This window comes from Macrobrachium rosenbergii, chromosome 56, assembly GCF_040412425.1.
Source record: "Macrobrachium rosenbergii isolate ZJJX-2024 chromosome 56, ASM4041242v1, whole genome shotgun sequence".
NCBI lineage: Eukaryota > Metazoa > Arthropoda > Malacostraca > Decapoda > Palaemonidae > Macrobrachium > Macrobrachium rosenbergii.
Window position 1 is genome coordinate 47393051 of NC_089796.1, and position 22375 is coordinate 47415425.

Sequence of the window (22375 nt, forward strand, 5' to 3'; positions counted from 1 at the left end):
TAAAATAAATGGATTCTTTCAGATAACCCATAAGGTCATCTACCTCAATGTCATCGTTTAAAATTTCTAAAATAGTCTTCCCAGATAGTAAGTACTTTGCCCCTAAGGCGATTAGATTTAGGACAGTGCACTAGCATGTGCTCAATGGATAGCTGACCACCACAGTGAGCACAAACTGGGGCACTGGCTCCCTCTACAATATAGCTATGGCCAATTCTAAGCCGTGTGAAGATGACCTCAAATCTTCTGTTACGATTAAAACCCAAACTCCAAAAATCGGTACTTTTTCTAATGTTTCTGTACTTCCTATTTGTGGATAAAATGGGGAAGTCCATCTCTGCTGACATTTCGTACAAATGTATCATCTGATAACTGGACGCATATCCAAATGTGGCACCTTATTAGTCAAGAAATCACATCCTGCAGCATCCTTTGCTTTACTATCAGCCAGTTCATTCCCTTCTAGACCAGTATGCCCAGGAATCCAACAAAACTTTACTGATTTGTGGCGAACAGAAAGATAAGAGCCATTCCTGAGCCTTTTCAATTAAGGGATGGGTAGGATTAATCTTCTTTAGGAGCTCTAAAACACTCCCTGAGTCACTATATATTACTGTGGTTTTATATTTCTTATCACATGCAAGATTTAAAGCATCAACCATGGCTGTTGCTTCAGCAGTGAATATGGATGAAGAGTCTGATAACTTTTTTATATATGATTCCTCTTCACACACCACTGCACATCCTACTCCACCTTCTGGTTTTGATCCATCAGTATATATTTTCCTGTCACTTATATGTCTCTCATCATGCTCCAAAAACTTGTTTCCGACTTCTTCTTCCGGACAATCTTTCTTCTCTGTCTCTTTGCAGACATCTATTGCTGGAATATACCATGGAGGGATAGCAGGATGTTTAACTTGTAGGATCTTCTGCATTTTTATACTTTCATCCTCCAGTTCACCCAGCTGTCTGATTTGAAATGGTATTGAAGATCTAGATCCAAAAGACTTGAGTCACACTGTTTTAAGATATCAAAAGAAGGATTCTCCTTTGAACTTTTCAGCCGCATGGTGTATCTCAGACCTAGCTCATGCTTCCTGAAGTCCAGTGGTAGCTGATGGGAGTCTACATAAATACTTTCAATGGGTGAAGTTCTAAAAGTGCCAGTGCAGATCCTTAGCCCCATATGCACAACGTCCAATTCCTTAAGTTTAGTCTTTGAAGCAGCTAAGTATACTTGGCAGCCATAGTCTAACTTAGATAAACATACTGCATTAGAAAGCCTTAACAATAATTTCTTATCAGCACCCCAATTAAAATTAGATACTACTTTTAAAATATTTAGTGATCTCTTCACTTTCACTTTTAACCGGTCAATATGATTACAGTATTCCAAGTGAGCTTTTCATCAAAGACCATTCCTAAAAATATTGCTTCAGTAGAGTAAGGTAAAATAATTCAAGTTAAGGTAAGAGTTGTAATGGTTTCCTTAGTTCAGTGCCTGCAGAACCGAAGAGTGACAGTTTTTGATTCGGAAAATCGAAATCCTTGCTCATTAGCCCACTTGCTTACTTTGTAAAGTCACCACATCGGCGCCAGCGTAGTGTTTCGGCGGCGCCATTAATTAAGTCTCCGCTGAGCATGTTTTCTTTGGTGACTTCCCATTTTCTTCAAACTCAATGAGTCACGCCTAAAACGTGCAAGGTCACGCATTTTTAATCATTTTTACTTTATGCATATTTATACAAATGTCACACATTGTGTATCACATGTTTCTTCATTCACAGGCATCAAGACTGTATCCATATTGTAGTTCTGTATGTTTTGTATTGTAATTTGTACTCGTTCACTGCATATTATTGTTTATTGTTTCGACCTCAGGTCACAGTCAATTCCATGGTCTCGCGGGCGGCGTCAGTCGGCCGCTATATAAACTGCCTAGATCTGTAATAAAGCAGCAGTAACTTTTACCTGCTCGTCTCTTTGACACCTTACAGTGGTGACCCCCGGAGTATCCCGGAGCCATTAGCGGACTGACACGGCGACTTAGTCTTGGCTCTAGGATTTCTCCAAAACGCTCTTAGCGGCCTAAACACGGCGCTGTAACCAGCGTTTGAGCGTGCTGACTCTTGTCGGCGTACCCACCGCCACCAGCGTCACTAAGCGGAACCACACGGCGCATTGAAAAGTGCGTACTGACGCCAGTACCCCACTCCAGTAAGGGGTCAAAGCAAAAGCGAGCATGGACGGATATCCCCTCCTTCATGCAGTTAAACGCGGACCCGCAGACTTGGAGGCTTACCTACCTCCCATCACACCGCGCCCGCCCCTGCATCGAGGCCCTCCCACAACTCCACACCAGCGCCCCGAACACACGACGGCCGGGCAACACAATCGCGGGCCGCCCTCACCGTAAAACTGCCGCCGTTTATGCAGGGGAACCCATCGATGTGGCTGCGCAGGGTGGAGAGCCACTTCAGAATCGGGGACCTGACGGTCGAAATCCTACAGGCCGACACAGTGCTCAACGCCCTTCCGGAGGACGTGTACAGAAAACTCATCTCGCGAGTACCTGAAACGCACACCCTCACATACAGCACCACAAAAAAGTTCCTCCTCGAAGCTTGCTCCCTGCCCATCGCCGAGCGGGCCGCCCGTGCTATCGACCTTGCCATAAACCCACGCCACGACCTCAATTCAAGAGACGCTTGGAGCATGGTCGTGGATCTCCTGTCACTACCAGACTTGGGTGGCACAAAGAAGCGGCAGGAGATAAGCCGCGACGGAAATCTACCTTTGCCAACTCCTCCCGGAGGTACGCAACCAGATCGCTCACCCCTACACCATGCCTATCGAGGACCTCATAGAGACGGCGCAACATCTCACAGACTCCGTCAAGGTTTCAGCGGCTAAAACCGGCCCACAGCCGGTCAGCTCCGTCCAGCCTGAAGAGGGCGTAGAGCAGCCTGTCAACGCCATCGCCAACAGGCGTCCACCGAACCACAGCAGATGGAGGTCCCGGGCTTCTGTCGCTACCACAAGTGGTTCGGAAAGGACGCCCGAAACTGCCTGCGCCCTACTCGTTCGCCCGTTCAAAAAACAGGGTGGCGGCGGCCAGCAGGACAGGCCGCCATGGCAGCCGAAGAACCCAGGGCCTCAAAAACAGTAGGTTTTTCGTCCGCGACACCGTCTCCGGCAGGATGATGCTGGTCAACACAGGGGCCTTTAAATCGGTCTTCCCAGCATCCAGAGAGGACCGCAACCAGACACCAGACCCGGCTGCTTTCCTGACGGCCGCCAACGGAACCCCCATCCGAGTATTTGTAAAGTCACCACATCGGCGCCAGCGTAGTGTTTCGGCGGCGCCATTAATTAAGTCTCCGCTGAGCATGTTTTCTTTGGTGACTTCCCATTTTCTTCAAACTCAATTAGTCACGCCTAAAACGTGCCAGGTCATGCATTTTTAATCATTTTTACTTTATGTGTATTTATACAAATGTCACACATTGTGTATCACATGTTTCTTCATTCACAGGCATCAAGACTGTATCCATATTGTAGTTCTGTAGGTTTTGTATTGTAATTTGTACTCGTTCACTGCATATTATTGTTTATTGTTTTGACCTCAGGTCACAGTCAATTCCATTGTCTCGCGGGCGGTTCAGTCGATTTATGACCTGCCTGGATCTGTAATGCAGCAGCAGTAACTTTTACCTGCTCGTCTTTTTGACACCTTACAACTTTATAAGGTGTCAAAGAAATGAGCAGGTAAAAGTTACTGCTGCTTTATTACAGATCCAGGCATTTTATATATAAAACCGATGTAACGGCCTTAATAGAGACAATGGAATTGACTGTGACCTGAGGTCAAAACAATGAAAATAATATGCAGTGAACGAGTACAGATTACAATACAAAACATACAGAACTACAATATGGATACAGTCTTGATGCCTGTGAATGAAGAAACATGTGATACACAATGTGTGACATTTGTATAAAAACGCATAAAGTAAAAATGGTTAAAAATACGTGACCTGGCACGTTTTAGGCGTGACTAATTGAGTTTGAAGAAAATGGGAAGTCACCAAAGAAAACATGCTCAGTGGAGACTTAATTAATGGCGCGGTCAAAACACTATGCTGGCGCCGATGTGGTGACTTTACAAATACTCCCTCCCAAGACGAGGGACGCGTCTGACTAATCCCTGTATCTGCTGGGACGCTGAAGGGTGCGCGGCTCCTTGAAGATAACGGAGGGTCTCCCGCCTGTGAGGCTGCTGGTTGGCGGTCCCTTCCTGGGAAACGCGCCTGCGGGAGTGAGGGCGTGCTGGAGTGCGGTTGGGCGGAAGGGTGCTGCGTCGCTGTCGGGACTCTCCGACAGAAAGGCGGGCTTTAAGCGGTCTATTGAAACCCAGTCGTCCTTGCCTGGGAGTGCCAGCTAGAATGCCTTGCTGTTTCGTTCCAGCACGCGGAAGGGTCCCCTGTAGGGCTTGGTTAGTGGTGGACGGACGGCATCGACTCTGACGAAGACGTGGGTGGTGGATGACAGCTGTGGCGGCATGAAGGTGGTTGCTTTGTCGATGTATGAGCGCCTGCAAGGGGCGAACTTGCCAGCCACGTCGCGGAGCCTCTGCAGTGATGGGGAGTGGCGTTCATCCGTCACGAGCTCTCCCGGCACCACGAGGGGTTCCCCATAGGTTTGTTCGGCTGCAGATGGGGTGCCGTCGGCTCTGGGGGCGGTTCTCAACCCGAGGAGGACCCACGGCAGCTGATGTTTCCAGTCCTCGGCGGTGCAGCGGGCCATGAGGGATGACTTTAGGGACCTGTGGAACCGTTCAACCAGGCCATTGGCGCTGGGTTATACGCTGTGGTGGTGTGGTGCGTGGTTCCCAGCAGTTGAGCCAGGGCAGACCACAACTCGGAGAGGAAGGCGGGGCCCCTGTCGGTTGTGATGTGGTCCGGGACGCCCAGGCGGCTAACCCAACTGGAGAGCAGGGCCTCGCCGATGAGCGCTGGCGGTGGCTTCTTGCATGGGTGTGGCCGGGCCACCTCGTCGACCGGTCTACCACCGTCAGGAGGTATCTGGATCCACCTGATGGGGAAGGGGCCCGGCGGCGTCGATGAGGATGTGGCGGCGGTGCCCTGGCTGTGGGAACTCGCCTACCCCGACTGCGTGTGACGACCCACCTTACTGGTCTGGCACTGCAGGCACTGTTTTGCCCAGGCCGTGGCGTCAACAACGCACCCGTGCCAGACGAACTTTTTGAAAGCAGTTTGGCCGTGGTCCTGCTGGAGGGTGTGAGAGGCCGTGAATTATGTCGAATACCTGGCGGCGGTGTGAGGCTGGAACCAAAGGGCGGGGCTGACCTGTGCTGATGTCGCAGAGCAGGCTGGGGCCTTCGGGGCGAAGGTCACGTCCGCCACTTGAGGGACGTGATGGCGGTGCGGTATGCTGGGGTTTCTGGGTCAGCGGCCTGTTCTCTGGCAAGGTCCTGGTAATCTACACCAAGCTGCACTGCATTCAACTCGACTCTGAGAGGCGTCTGCTCGGGATTTTCTTGCCATGGGAGGTACCTGACGGAGCAGGTAAATTCGGCTATGGCTGAGAGGTGGCGCTGCTGTCTGGAAGACCATCGTCCCCTGCTTCGTGAAGGCGTGAACCAGTGGCTGATGGTCTGTGAAGATTGTGAAGGCGTCCCCTCCAGGAGGAACTTGAAGTGCCGAACTGCGCGGTACATCGCGCAGAGTTCCCTGTCGAAGGTGCTGTAGCGGGTCTCTGAGGGATTGAACTTCTTCCTGAAGAAGGCGATGGGCTGGGGGGCGCCGTTGATGATTTGCTCCAGAACAGCACCGCAGGCGACATTACTGGCGTCTGTCGTCAGCTGAAGGGGGGCCTTGGGATCCTGGTGTGCCAAGGCGGTTGCCTTGGCGAGGGCAGCCTTCGTCAGGGAAAAGGCCTGCTGCTGGCTGGGTCCCCAAGACAGGGACTTGGTTGGCCTTTTAGGACTTCTGTCAGGGGAGCCGTGGTGTGTGCGCGATCCCGGGATGAACCGCCTGTAGAAGTTTACCATCCCAAGGAACTCCTGGGCGGCCTTGATGGAGGTGGGTGTCGGGAACCTGGCAACGGCTGCTACTTTCGATGTAAGAGGGCGGACGCCTGTCGGAGACACCTCGTGACCCAGGAATTCTGCTTTCTGGACGCCGAAGGTACACTTGTCAAAGCGGACGAGCGAGGCCATTCTCTTGGAGGCGCTGGAGGACTGCCTGATGTGTCTCTGGTGTTCGCTGTGAGACCTGGAAAATATGAGAATGTCGTCTTCAGTAGCAGACGCAGAACTTTAGGTCCCCAGGATGCTGTCCATGAGCCGCTGGAAGGTGGCTTGGCGTTCCTCAGCCCGAAGGTGGAGAAGGCGAACACATAGGACCCGAAGGGCGTGATGATGGCTGTCTTTGGTATGTCCTCTGGCACAACAGGTACCTGGAAATAAGATTTAAGAAGGTCCAATTTAGTGAATATTTTGGCCCGTGAAAGGAGGCCGTGAGGTCCTGCATGTTGGGTAGAGGGTAGTGGTCAGGCTCTGTTGCAATGTTGAGCCGCCTGTAGTCGCCAAGCAGGGTCTCCAGAAGCCGTCCGGTTTCTGCACCATGTGGGGGAGGCCCATGGACTGGAGGCTTTCCTGCAGATGCCCATCCGCTCCATCTCCGCGAATGCTTTTTCGCCTCCTGAAGGCGCTGAGGGGAAGCCTGAACGGAACCGCATGTGTCGGGGGCCCTTTAGTCGTTATATGGTGGTATATGCCGTGCTTGGCTGGGGCCCCGTGGACTTGGCGGCTCGGGCTTAAATACCTCAGGGAACTCCGACAGTAGGTGTGCATACTGGTGGGGGGTTCGGCGCTGATGGTGGGTCTGGGTCCCGCTGTTAACGGGAGAGACCGGCAGGAGTCGGTATCGAGGAGGCGCTTGCGCCTCACGTCGACGACAGCAGGGCGAAGTCGCCAGAAAATCGGCCCCCAGGAGTGGGGTTCCACGTCCGCGACGATGAAGTCCCAGGAGTAACTCTGGCCAAGGATGGAGATCGACAGGGGCCTGGTGCTGTAGGAGAGGATGGGGTTCCGTTGGCGGCCGTCAGGAAAGCGGCCGGGTCTGGTGTCTGGTTGCGGTCCTCTCTGGATGCTGGAAAGACCGATTTAAAGGCCCCTGTGTCGACCAGCATCATCCTGCCGGAGACGGTGTCGCGGACATAAAACCTACTGTTTTTGAGGCTCTGGGTTCTTCGGCTGCCATGGCGGCCTGTCCTGCTGGCCGCCGCCACCCCATTTTTTGAACAGGCGAACGAGCAGGCGGCAGGCAGTTTCGGGCGTCCTTTCCGAACCACTTGTGGTAGCGACAGAAGCCCGGGGACCTCCATCTGCTGTGGTTCGGTGGACGTCTGTTGGCAATGGCGTTGATCGGGCTGCTCGTCCTCTTCCGGCTGGACAGAGCTGACCGGCTGTGTGGCCGGTTTTAGCCGCTGTGAAGCCTTCACGGAGTCTGTGAGATGTTGCGCCGTCTCTATGAGGTCCTCGATAGGCATGGTGTAGGGGTGAGCGATCTGAGTTGCGTACCTCTGGGAGGAGTTGGCGAAGGTAGATTTCCCGTTTGGCTTATCTCCTGCCGCTTCTTTGTGCCACCCAAGTCTGGTAGTGACAGGAGATCCACGACCATGCTCCAAGCGTCTCTTGAATTGAGGTCGTGGCGTGGGTTTATGGCAAGGTCGATATGCAGGCGTTTTTTCGGCGATGGGCAGGGAGCAAGCTTCAGGAGGAACTTTTTTGTGGTGCTGTATGTGAGGGTGTGTGTTTTAAATTTCGCGAGATGAGTTTTCTGTACACGTCCTCCGGAAGTGCGTTGAGCACTGTGTCGGCCTGTATGGATTTCGTCCGTCAGGTCCGCTATTCTGAAGTGGCTCTCCACCCTGCGCAGCCACATCGATGGGTTCCCTGCATAAAGCGGTGGCAGTTTTACGGTGAGGGCGGCCCGCGATTGTGTTGCCCGGCCGTCGTGTGTTGGGCGCTGGTGTGGAGTTGCGGGAGGGCCTCGATGCAGGGACGGGCGCAGGTGTGATGGGAGGTAGGTAAACCTCTGAGTCCGCGAGGTCGCGTTTAACTGCATGAAGGAGGGATATCCGCGTCCATGCTCGCTCCTTTGACCCCTTACTGGAGTGGGGTACTCGCGTCAAACGCACTTTTTGTGCACCGTGTGGTTCCGCTAGTGACGCTGGTGGGGTACGCCGGCGAGTCAGCACGCTGCAAACGCTGGTTACAGCGCCGTGTTTAGGCCGCTAAGAGCGATTTGGAGAAATCCTGGAGCCAAGACTAAGTCGCCGTGTCGGTCCGTTAATGGCTCCGGGATACTCCGGGAGTCACCACTATAAGGTGTCAAAGAAACGAGCAGGTAAAAGTTACTGCTGCTTTATTACAGATCTAGGCAGTTTATATAGCGGCCGACTGACGCCGGCCCGCGAGAGACAATGGAATTGACTGTGACCTGAGGTCGAAACAATAATATGCAGTGAACGAGTACAGATTACAATACAAAACATACAGAACTACAATATGGATACAGTCTTGATGCCTGTGAATGAAGAAACATGTGATACACAATGTGTGACATTTGTATAAATACGCATAAAGTAAAAATGGTTAAAAATGCGTGACCTTGCACGTTTTAGGCGTGACTAATTGAGTTTGAAGAAAATGGGAAGTCACCAAAGAAAACATGCTCAGCGGAGACTGAATTAATGGCGCCGCCGAAACACTACGCTGGCGCCGATGTGGTGACTTTACAACTTTATCAATGGCTCTTTGCATGAACCTGTTAGTAGATACTGCATCATATTCTGTGCAGTTCAGAGCCAGATCATCTACGAATAAAGAACCTTTTACTGGTGATGATATCTTTTCTACTACTGTACTTCATTAATGGCAATAGCAAAGAGGGTGACACTAAGGACACTACCCTGAGGAACTCCCTCTTCTTGCAAGAAAGGTTGAGATACATGATTCCCAACTCTTACCTTTATATATCTTTCTGATAAAAACGAATTATAAATCTGATCATTTTTCCTTTAATGCCCATCTTATACAACTTTTTTGTGATACCAAAACGTCATGTGGTGTCATATGCCTTTTCCAAATCAAAGAAAACTCCTATTGTTTGGCTCTGTTTAGCAAAACCTTGTTGTACTTGGTTTGAGAGCCTGAGCAAGGGATCTAAAGTAGCTCTAGTTTTCCTAAAGCCAAACTGGGATGGAGAAAGCAATTTATTTGTTTTTAAGTGCCATACAAGTCTGGTGTTAATCATCTTTTCCATCAGCTACTGGTGAGAGCTATTGGTCTGTAGCTGCTGGGTAAAGCAGGATCCTTGTTTGGTTTCTTCATAGGGAGGATTAATGATAATTTCCAGCTCTTAGGAATAATACCAGTTTCCAAGATTTCATTTATTATATCTAAAAGAAATTTCTTTGACTTTTCTGGGAGATGTTTCAGCATTTCATAGAGTATTTTATCTTCACCAGGGGCTGATGGTTTGGTATTCTGCATGGCATCTTTGAGTTCCTGCAGTGTAAATTTTTCATTATATGGTTCAAAATTATTTTCACTTAAATAAAGAGAAATCTGGGCATTTCTAATGTTTTGGAATTTCACAGAATAGCTCTCACTACTTGATATTCTCGAGAAATGTTCTTCAATTTTTCTGTGACCCTCTTTGGTTGGGTGATTAGGTCACCATTTATCTTAAGGGTAGGCAGAGGTTCAGGGACAAACTTGCCATTTAGTTTTTTAATTTTCTTCCAAATCATTCTAGATGGTATTTTTGAGCTAATGCCATTAATGTAGTACGTCCATGACTCTCTTTTCTCATACTACTGCAGGTTTTGTTCCACCAAGGAACTGCTGGTCTAGAGGGCTTCCCTTTTGTTGTTGGAATACAGGCAATTGCACTGTTGATGGAAGTGTCATTAAAATAATTATATGCCTCTCAGATGGATGTTAATGGTTTTACATTCTTGTCCAAGAGAACAGACTCGCTAAATTTCTTCCAGTCTGCTTCATCTACCTTCCATTTGGGAGGTGACTCAGATGGCTGATTCTTAACTGATATTATATGAATTGGGAAGTGGTCACTCCCATTTGGATGTTCGTTTACTGACCATTCAAAATCAATGTGAATACTAGATGAACAAAAGCTCAGATCAATAGCCGAATAAGTATTGGAGTAGATGTTATGGTAAGTCATGGCTCCATTATTAAATATAGTGATATTAGGACCATCCATAATACCCTCCAACATCCTCCCCTTGGCGACTGCCGTGTTCCCACCCCATATGGGCTGTGAGCATTAAAATCTCCAAGGAGGAGGAAAGAGTAGGAAGCTGATTGATCAGTAAATGAATATCATTATAAGTGAAGTCCAAATCAGGAGTAAGATAGCTGGAGAAGACTGTAATTTGCTTGCCTAAAATGAAGTTACTGCTACAGCTTGGAGATGAGTGTTGCAATGACTTATGAGCAATAATTGCTGCACCTCCCTTAGCTCTATCTCCAGTTGGTGGTGGAGAATTATATGCTGTAATTTAACCCAGGATTATATTGTGTGCTTCCAAGCTTAATTTCCTGGAGACACACAATACCTGGGCTATGGTCGTGGAGCAGTAGCTTCAGCTCTTCACTTCGAGCCCTAAGACCTCTTCAATTCCATTGTAGCATTGACGTGACAATTAATTTTTGGGCTTGGTGGAAGGCCCTTTGAATGGAGCCTTCTCATTTACTCTCTTTTGTTTATAAGCATTATCAAGAGATGATTTGGAAAGGACTGGTCTTGACAGGTTTGGTTTATTATCTATGGATTTACTGGTGTCATTTTGTTTCCCTTTCCTGTCAATTTGTTTAAATTCAGGCTGGGGTTCTTGCATCGAGCTTAGTACTTTGTATTTGTTACTAAGTGATGCGTATTTAATTGGATTTGAGGGGGGAGAGGATGAGGGGGAATCTCCTCTTTTGGTGCTTTTGCTCCTCAGCCTGCATTAAAACAGGAAAAGACTCTGCCTGAGACAATCCCAAGGTGGTTGGGTTAAGTGCCATCTTACCCTCCTTGGAGGCCTGTGCTCTAGTCTCAACAGGCCAAGCACCTGACCCAGATGGCTGGGTCTCTACCACAGGGGATGATGCATCTGCTACATTGGAGGGTGCTGCCACTGCACCTTTAGTGGCAGATATAGGTAGTGGCTTAAGAACTTGTGCATAGCTCCTAGGTTGTTGTCCTAATTGTCTTTTTGCAAAACCGATACTTATATGCTCTGCATTGGCTTTATTTAGTGCAGACAGTTCAAATTTGTAAATTTCAAAATTTTTGTTATTGGATTTATGTTCTAGTTGACAACACATTTTGCTTTTCTATTACACTCATCATCATGATGGACACCAGAGCAATTTATACAAATTTTAGCATTTTCACGGTTTTTTGATGGGTGGCCAAATTTAAGCAATGATAGCACTGCATTGGTCTTTGCTGGAAAGGACGTATTCGTACCCTTTCATTTTCAAATATGACATGAGAAGGTACTTCAAAGTCTACGAAGGTTAAAATGATCATGTAGGCAATAGTTGCCTTTTTCACTCGCCAAACTGAAGTGGGGCTCATTTCTAGAATTTCTTTGTCTGTCATGTCATATAGGTCTTTATCAAATAGTACTGTACTCCTCTCCCATAACTAAAGCTTAAGTGGGGCTTGATTTTCGTAATCATTTCATCATTTTTTATGTCCAACAAGGTCAGCATATATGCTTGGGTTGTGGATTTGGCATGAATAAGAACGGTGTTCTTCCCAAAACGAGAAATATCACCGCTCTTTATTCCTCCCACCTTTTTCTGAAGAAACCTGCAAAAAATATAGCTATAATTTTCCTCCTTGGCTGAAGCTACCAGCCACATAGGAGGTTTATGAGTCCTTACTTCTGCATTCTGATGTCTCTCGTTTATCCTGAACCCATTAAGATGGCACATAAACGTCCATGTCTTTGGGGACTTTGTTAAGGCTCCTTGTACTGTAGCTTGACCTATTTCTATAGCACTTATCACACTATGAGCCTTTAGAGCCTCATCATGGCTACTAAAAGTAACCCAAGCTTCCCATTTAGATTCAATATCAATAAAGTTCATCCTGATTTCTACAACAGTTCCAAATGATTTCAGAGCTGTCAAGATCATTTCATAGTTATAACCGACTGATAAGTCTTTGATATGGAGCATTCTCAATGTTGAAGATTTAACTTTGGATGAAGATTTCTTAGAGAAGTCCGTGTCCTTGCTTGAAGTTGTCATCAATGAAGCATGGCTAGTGTCCAGGGGAGGGGAAATCAGGATATTTGTTATTGCTGCTTTTTGTCAATTTATTTTTGAAGTCATCAACATTTGGAGAATTTTCAATCTCCAAGGTGGGTGCAGAGGTCATCATCTGTGCCAGAACAACACCATCAGAGGGTCCAGGGGTACTTGAATCCTTATAAGTGCTAGACATAGAGATTTGAGAGGGGGTAAAAAAAAAAAAAGAATAAACCTGAAAACCTTATAAAGATATCAGCCTTTCATGAGGTTTATTCCTCCACCAATGGCACAAGTGAGAACTGACTCCCAAATGTACGCGTCCCTACCCTAACCCACAGGGGATGGCACATGATTAGAATGGCCCAAGTGTAAGCCAAACCCACTCGCTAGAACTGAGTATTACAAGAATACAATCATCCCCACCTTCATCATGTAATGGGCAAATCGGATAGAATGCTGACAGTTCTATCCTCAGAGCCAAACCCCGCTGGAATCCGTGGTCTGGCCCTAAAGAATAGTTCCGCCTTTGAGCTATCAATCTGATAACTCTCAGGTCCGAACATTATTGGGCAGTTGATGGTCTCACCACAGTTCCCACTATTTAGCTTTGGATACAAACCCAATCCTAGCTATGATATCTTTTCCTATTTATCAGGTCCAATAAATTTTACAAAAAGTGGAAAATTCCACAATATTAGGCCAAATAAATACATAATAATACACGAGACTCTTGGACTCACCCCTGGGGGCAAATTCCTGGGGTTCAAGGTGGTCCCACATAGAGGGGGAAAATTTTCTTATATCCATTAGTTGTTTGCTCCCTTTTATCATCATTCCCTAGGATAACATATATTTTGGTAAACTACAGTTTGTATGTTAACTTTCTGGTTGGGTTGTTAAAGAACCTTACTTTAAAATCTAATTTCCCTTCTCTCTATTTATACCTGTTGTGTGTTGCAATATCTCTGGCTCAGGATTATACAATCTAATAAGCATTCTTCAGATCTAGCACGGTGGTTTTGGCCACGCTTGACACAATTTCATGTGCCAGAATATCACAGTTGTATAGTCCCTGATTCACAAGATGCACATTTTCCATAATTATTTTTGGGCAATATGCTCATATTCATTGGATTTGCATTGCAATAGCTTTGGGATATTACGGTCTAATTTTCCCGTTTTACCTTAAAAGTTTAGATTTTATTACATGTAGGTTAGCCACTTCATCTAAGGCAGCCTCCCACCCACCATGGGGACCTACAAGGAATCACTGTTGTTCTGTCACAATCTGTGACATCGGAGACTACCTAGATATACATTTGATCATCACTGTCTTTCAGGTGGTCAGTTAATCAGAATCAGACTTAGACTGAAGGCCAGGTTTTTCGTAATTCTTTCGCCTCACTTGATCACTTCAGCTGCTTGAATTCTACGGGTGAGGCATGCCATCCATCATCAACCTCCTTTATGTTCTAAAAGCAATCAAGACCATGTTAATCAACATTCAAATGGTGTCAATGAAAGTTCAATGTGACATGATAAATGGAGTGGGGGAAAAGGTGAGAAAGCCCAGCTAATCTAGAACCACTAATTATAACCAAATAATGTTTTAGACCTAGGTACTTAAGTTCTCTTAGGCCTTGACACAACAAGGTGGGTGTCTGGGGCGAATACTTAAGAATTTAATAAAACATTTAACAAAGCCCATTTCCATGAAAGTCCAACTTTCAATCAACACCAAACAGTAGCAAATTGGATAAAAATACATTACTAGAATTTTCAAATATTCTGTGAATCCCAGTGAGATTTAATACAGGTTCAATTTCATCTTTTAATAAGAAGGGATGCTTTGGACCAGACCTGAGAGTTAACATCAGACTATTTCCAAGAGTCTTGCAATAGGAGTGTATGCCAGTAGGCAACCATTCAGCATTCAGTGCAGTCCTGGTGAATTAAATGAATGGTTGCTGTTATCCTGTATCAAGAACCCAGAAGCCAACAGCTAAATTTCAGACCATTGAGGGCAGGTCTGTTGGCATCTCATTATAACAGTGAAGAAAAATGTACAATTATCATCACTAAATGAGTACATATGGATTTAGAAGACACGAGTTATAGAACTGTACAGCCTGGGCCCTTAAATATAGTGCTGTACAAGCAATCCACTGTCAGTCAGGATCTCAGGACATACTGTGAGTCTGGGCCATTGCTGTCACTGGTCCTAACTTTAAATCCAATCTACTGATATAATACTATTTTTACTTAAAAATGGGTAAAGACTTGCATTTTTGTAGGTAAACTTTATTACCATATCACATAAAACTAAATCAATCTTTGGGAAAATCTTTCTTTAGAAGATAATAAATACCATATACTTCATTAGTACAGAGACCACATTCACGGAATGACAAAAATGTCTGATACATAAAAAAATAAAACAAAAATCTTAATCTAGATAAATCAAATTTTTTGGATCTTGTTGTTGTTGTTGCTGAAGTTGCTGCTGCTGATGATGCTGATGAAGGAGCAAAGAGGCTCTTGTAGCTGCTGAAATGGTGCCTGTGTGGGAGGTAGGTGGTTGTTGTGGAGGGAGGTTGATGGAGGAATCCAGGAGGGGGTTGGTGGCAGCAAGCAAATGTAGGTTGGCCCCTAAATTCTGGAGGTTAACCTGCACAGCTGGCGGTGCACCTGTAGACGAAGGAGGATACTCGTTACACCAGCCCCTGACACTTACCTGGCAGGTTCTTCGTTGTGAAGGGGAAGTTGCAAAAATGTTGCAAAATAGGCTGTTTCATTTTTATATAAGAGAAAAATAACTCCAAAGGGTTCTTTATTAAAAAATTAATCATTCCTCTGAAAATATCTTTAACTGGAGATGTGGGACTGTGGAGAATGAGAAAAAGAATTTTGGTGGTATATTTGAAGCGTACCCAAGCAGAAATGAAACTTTTACAAGTCAAATAGAAATTATGCCCTGTCAATAACCTGGAACAGAAAAATCAGTATTTAATAGCAATGTTAAAATTTTCTGCAGATAGCGTGTACTTCTTAGCACAAGATGAACAGCATTATTAACTGCTGGGAGACTGGCATATAAAATATTTAATCACTCCTTTGAAAGTAGAAAAAGATTAAGAAACACTATAAAATTTGTCATTTTATGTAACAAACTTTATGAACTGGTAAGAAACATTTATCTTGACCACAGCAATATTACCTAAGACACTTAAATACTTTTCACTCAATGAAAATATGTAGGCAAAAATTCATATGCTTAATAATGCATGGTATTTGTACACTGGAATATACAAAATGAAATTTATTGAACACAAATGTGAGAAGTGCATTTAAAATGTATCCCTCCCAGGATGGTAAAGGCAAAGCAATGGATTGGTTATAGAAGCAAAGCTTTGTCATCAGGAACACGATGCCAAGCAATCACCAACTCAAGCACCCAAAAGCATAAAGCTCATATTGAAATAAACTATTTCAACTTAAATTTTTTATCTTAAGGAAGGTTTCCTCATCTCCCTTGCAAGATAGGTTTCATGAAGGTGACAGGAAAACAGTGTCAAAATTGTTGTGTATCACTATAACTGTGTAGAGTATTTCATACTTCAGTAACCTACAGTGCACCCAACATAATTATGTAAACATGTGCTGCAGCTTGAAAACTCTGATAAAATGCAGTAGTTATGGTAATTCATTTGCGTGTGTTGTACTGCACTTTTGTTTAGTTGCATACACAAGGTTGAATTACCCTTAGCAACAAGCGTTTTGAGTATGAAAACTTAATACCAGAAAAATAAAAGCAAATACCTTCAAATGTCTGATACCACTGCAGAAATGAGGCAAAAAATTCCATACTTACACATTTTGCACAAAAATTTCTACTAAATATATAACTAATTTTTCACTGATAGAACACCTCAAAGAAAAGTGTGGGTTATGGTGGCAATGAAAAATAAGCAATGATAAAAGTGAAAAAGCATTGTCTATGAGAGCTGTGCTTCCAGTCTTTGAGATTAATTAAAATGATGATCACTACAGAAAAAACTTCCAGAAATACAGCGTGAAAATGTTTGACTGGCTTTGTTATCTATTTGGTGTTATAAAAAGACCACCAAAGAATGATCTAAATTGGACCAAATTTTGAATGTCCTCACAGCTTAGTGTACAAGATTTGGTATCCAGCTGTGGTTTAAATGGCTTGCATGTCACTAGTCAATGCTGGTTTTAACTTTTCTTTTAATGCCTATATCAAATTCATTTTCCTAATTCTAAACTACCTTATATAATGACTTGCCGGTACCATTAACCGTCTATTTTTATTTAATATCCATGATGTGAAACATCTTAACTGACTGTATTTAGTTCAATAAAGGCAGCATAAAGTTAACACAAGCAACTGATGATTAAATTAATAAATAAAAAAACATTTTAAGTATAAAGTAACTTTCTCCACACATGGTCTAAAACAATTTCTTTTGAAAAATGCTCAATCCAGTTATATATAGTTTTACCATAAAAGGTTTGTATGAATAACAGTTATATATCTCTAATTATTTTATTAATAAAGAGGTCTATATATACAACGTGAATACAAACTTCCAATAAGACGCAGTGTACACATGAAAATATCATGAAGCTCCAAGAAGGCAAGTTATTTTTCATAACTGGAATTAATAACTTCCCATAACTAATCTCAAATAATTAATGAATCTTATTTAAAAAAAAGGAAAAGTCCTGCAACGATGTCTCACTAAGGCTACAATCTATTTACAGCTTTCTTTGGGTTCAAGGAATCTGAAATCATAACTGCTAAATAACCTTTAACAACTGAGAAAGCAATATATCACGGCGGTCAACCAAATATAAGAAAAAATAATATAAATCTGCTACTCATACTATACTTTACCTTTGCGCTTTACATATGAAAAATAAAACTGAGTTTGTGGATACCAAAACTTTACAGAAATGTGCATTTTCTGTTAGATGCTTCACCAGTTCAACATTTTCTACAAGCAGTCAATAATTTCAATTTCAGGACAAAAAGTTAGCAATGGCCGTCTTTATGGCCACTTGATTTTGTGGAATATTGTATGCAACATACACTAAAGGGTCATGCAGCACCAAAAGCTATACCACTGAAATATAACATCACTTATGGTACCATGTCAATACTGGGATATCTTATGATAATTATTGCAAATGAGTAAATATAACTTCTACAATACAATTTCTGGGGGAAAATACCAATATGGCATTCTCTTTAAACCTTCCATGCCGGGTAGGCTACAGCAACCATGTATCTTTCGCCCTCCCAGCTTACCTTCCCCTTGAGAATAACACTGTAAATAATAAAAAACTTGAAACAGCGTTTACTTCTAAATTACTCCCTGTGTCCCTACAGATGAAAATCAAAGTCTAAACTTTAATCAATCTAAGTATGTATTTTCCAGTTTTGTATTTTTCATAATTTCAACACTTTGATATCCTAAAAGGGAATAAAAAAATTATATCTGCAAATTCTTTTTTACTAGAAATTAGTGTAAAAAATTTCCCTAATCCAGTTAATTATTCCAAAGCAAGATAATTCCTAAGTCCTTGGCTAGAAGTTGCTGTGCGTCTGCTACCCGACATTTTAGGATTAATGACAACCTTGCCAATCTGGCATTTACTTTTTACAGCATCAATAATACACCTTGCTTAGCTATAAATCACCATGTAAACTTTACCAAAAATACAATTATCTTAATTTAATAATGTACATTACAACAAAGTAATAAACCATTTTAATTTTTACTCTTGTAATCAATGAAAAAAAGGGGCAGATTTCATCTTAACTACACCTGAACAGGAATTTGGTTGTTCTATTTTAAGTATGATACACATTTTAGCCTAACATACATGAACACGGTGCCATAAGGAGCTATGATTAACGGAAAAAATCATATTCCTTCATAAGGTATTTGGAGTGGTTTAGTTTAATGGCAGTCAGGAGCAACAACAAATTTTGAAACAACTATAAATTAAATAACTCTTTTTACTGTACATGATTAAGTACTGATATTCAACTGATACAGTATTAGTTATATGATTTTAGTAAAGACCTTTATATTTTTTGTAATTTTTTAACCTGAAAGTTTTTCCTTGGACAATTTTGCCATGTTCTAAAATAAACTTCCTATGAAGGTAGAGGTACTGAGAAAGGGCAGCGAATGTAACAAAAGCTTGCAGCCAAACATCCCAAAGGTGTGGGCGAGCGAGCGCAACTCCTGACCACCAGTGAGAGCCACACTCACCGAGCTGGGTTAGTGTCACACTGGGTCACGCACGGCAGCAGAAGCAGCAGGAGCAGCATCAGCAGCACCAGTAGTAGGGTTCTACTTGGAGGTGGGGTTGGCAGCCATGGGAGGGATACCTGGGAATGCCGCTTGTACAGCACCTGGTCCGCTGGTGGCACCTGGCAAGGAATACTGGGGCCGGAAGTTGGCAAAGTTTGTGTTACCCAATGCTGGTAGCTGACCTGTTGGTGTGTAGCCTCCTGGGAATGTTGTGGAAATTTGACCTGTAAAAGATACATAAAAAGCAGGAGTTATCTAACTTTCATATTTTACAATGTAGTGTACGGAAATACATTACTGAAATCAATACCCAATAAAGTTTTACAGGTTAATTACTTTTCAGTAAGATACAGACTAAGTCTCAATATAACATCACGTTTGTTCAATATTCACAATAGTGGTTATTTAACAGCATTGCCCATAAGATGTTGAAATGCAAGGGAAAACTCCTCTTTACATGCTTCATAAGTACCAAATATCTTACTACAAATAGCATTGAGAATATCCCTAGTTTTTGAAAATGCCAGAACGATGTTCAGAACACCACAAAATATACTGTACTTGGTTTCCAGAAAATGTCTATTAAGAGTGCCTTTCTACCCTTCCAAATTAAAGGGAGAAAGATGTGGCTTGACTAAGGATTACAATGCTGGGGAGAGAAATTTTGGGCCTACTTTGTCATTTCTCAGTAATACTATATCTCAGTGGAAAACAATTCATGCTAATAATCTGAAAACAGCCATTAATTTTAATTAAAGAAAGGCTTTCCTATCCTGGTAAAATTTACAATTATCAAAAGAAATTGAAAACTGGGTTACAGCAAGGGAGCTTATTCTATAGTCTTGCATATTATGATTACAGTCTAGGTATAAACCATTCATTAGATTTTCATGCTGCCAGGCATCATCACTGTCCAGTAACAATATAAACTTCAAAAACATTGTCCAGCATGCTGTAACTGGCTCTATAGGTTATCTGAAGCATTCTTTTAGTCCCATAAGCACCTCTTTATTGACTATTTTATTCAACCACATCGAATGTCCCCAGACACTGCTAATTGAAAGAAAGAATGAAAAGAACTATCACACAAATGTTGCTTATTTCACTTCCCTTTGGACAGATTCAGTGATAATGTTATTTTTCTATTCTCAAATGGCACCAGATTCTTTGGTAGCCTGGGTATTTGAGAGTAATTATTTATTATCATTTTCTCAGCTGTGTCAAGCTAGTGTGTGAAATAGTTGTTTCATATACCGTACTATGGTATCCACCAATGTTTTCAAGTACTTCCAGGTATTTTATGCAATCTCTGGCTTACTTACTACATGTTACACTAAAGCGTTGTCTGTAATTTGTGCCTTTCATGTCTTTTTTTTTTGTCATTTTAGTGTTACATGTTCTGCCTGTTTTGCTAAATTAAAAAATGTTTTCTTAGCATTTAGTGGCTTTTGTTAACATTACATGTTCTTTGCTTGTTTGGAATAGAAAAGAATATAGGATTTAGGCCAAAGGCCAAGCTCTGGGTTTGCTTGTTTGGCTTTAGGTTTTAGCAGCTCCTTAATTCTTACTCGTTACACACTAAATTTTGTAACAATTATTTTCTGTCTTCAAAATGGCATATGGTTAAAAAGAGAAACTTGTGGGGGAAATGTCCAACTTGGCAGGAAAATGTGACTTGTTAGATTGATCACCATGCTATTGATCAGCAGAGACAGATGTACAATGCCTACTAGATGAAGAATTTTGGACTGAGTTGAAATGGGAACCGTTCTAGAAGACAGGGTCCTTTTTTGTCCAAATCTTGAAAAGACATTCCTCAAAGGTGTATGTGCTGCTTGAACTACTATGGCAGACGTTCTAGGAGATGGCAAAGCCTAAGAAACTGCACTAGGACTCTGAAGAGTCCTTTACCAGAGGAAGTACAATAATCAAAACAGCATGCAGTTGAAAGAACAAGGAAGGATGAACATCAACCTTCGTGGCAGGAATAGCAGCTGTAACATGAGCAATGGATAATACTTACATGGTTGAAACAGCAAGCTAATCAAGAAAAAGCACATACAGCAAGAGCAGAAACCACAAAGGTGAAGGCAGTGGAAGAGGAGCTCTATAATGAGAATATGAGAATTGGAGGCACTGCAGGCACAGGTAAAGTAGGAAGTGCCACGCCAGGCCTGAATTAAAAGTAGTCAAGAATGTCAGAACCACATGAACAGGCAGGCCAATAGTAATCAGTGGTGTCACTATGGGGGGGGGCACAGGGGGTCAGGTTCTCTAACTACAATGTTGCAGCTTGGCTTGTAATAATGATATTTATATAATTACATCTCTTGCTCATATTTGGTATCTTTAATAATTGTGTGTTTTTGTTTTCAGCAGTTTTATCTGCATGTATAGTTTTATGCTTACAGTGCATTTTCCTGTGTTATTGCCATTTGTGGAGCTGCATTTAGGTATTGTGAACTGTTGTGTGTTTTGTTTATTTATTTTGGATTTTGCATATAGTAGGTTTGCCGATGTGAATTTGTTTGAGTTTACCAGGTAAGGTTTGCCATGTGTTTGTGCCTTTGCTGAAAACAGACTCAAGTCTTACCTGGCTGCCTTCCAGTGATCTGATACAACAAAGGAGGACATACTGATCATGAAAGCATAAGCATTTTGCTGCAAAAGTTTCGGACTTATGCCTCAAAATCTTTGTTTTCATGTTCAATTTCTGGTTTGTCAGCTGCCAGAGTGAACAAGCAGGATGTACCCACTCTCTGGACTTTGCTTACCCATTCGTTGGCTCCACCTCCATACGAATACTGCACATAGAAAATATATGTAGGTCATTCTTGAACGTTTTTCTAATACAGGGGTCCAAATAATACATGCCAGGGCTACGGTTAAAATTACACCTGGAAGCAAGCTGGATAATAGCGGACTCCAAAAGATTTCTTGAAGAGAAATCTTTCGATCTGGCAATCACTGAACTTTCAGTCCATTTTATCCTGTGAGTGTTTTCACTTAAATGAATGAATATAATATTTGATGTTTGTCGAATTTTGACTGAATACTTATGTTGCTTATACGTACATCTAAATCTTTGCTAGATTGGCCAATAGAAAAAGAGGGGCAGTCCAAACATGGAATTTTATATATTTTGTTGTTGTTTTCTTTAGGGGTATTTTTATTAACATTCATTTTTGTGTTATTGTGGGAAAAAACACGGTTGACACTAAAAGATTTGAACAATGATTTTATGTTTTCACAACCACTCAAATAAGGCAAGCTAAGAATGTTCTCAGCTTTTCTTTCTCCATGTTACTTTCACCATAAAACTTATTGTGGGCTTTATCCCACAAAAAGTTTTATAGTGAAAGTAACATGGTGAAAAAAACCCCTAAGAACATTCTTAGCTTGCCTTAAATATTTGAGTGGTTTTGAAAACAAAATCATTGTTAAAATCTTTCAATGTCAACCTCATTTTTTATAATAATACTATAATAAAAATAGCCCTAAAAACAGTAAAAAATTTGGATGCCCTCTTTTATATTGGCCAATCTAGCTAAGATTTAAATAAAATAAGTATTCAGTCAAAACTGGACATTCAATGCTATATTCATTCATTTAAATGGAAACAAAGATAAATTGGACTGAAAGTTAAAATCAAAAGATT

At 42.8% G+C, this 22375-nt stretch overlaps 1 protein-coding gene across 1 annotated transcript in view; it reads right to left on the reverse strand.

Moving 5' to 3' along the window:
• Positions 1-14655: 14655 nt before the first annotated feature.
• Mi-2 (chromodomain-helicase-DNA-binding protein Mi-2 homolog) overlaps positions 14656-22375 on the reverse strand; it is a 244711-nt gene continuing 236991 nt past the window's right edge. The window contains exons 36-37 of the mRNA XM_067100202.1: positions 18819-18941; positions 14656-15058 (exon numbers count right to left, since the gene is read on the reverse strand). Coding sequence (XP_066956303.1) covers positions 14817-15058; positions 18819-18941 — 365 coding nt within the window. The 3' untranslated portion in view covers positions 14656-14816. The remainder of the gene's footprint in view (positions 15059-18818; positions 18942-22375) is intronic.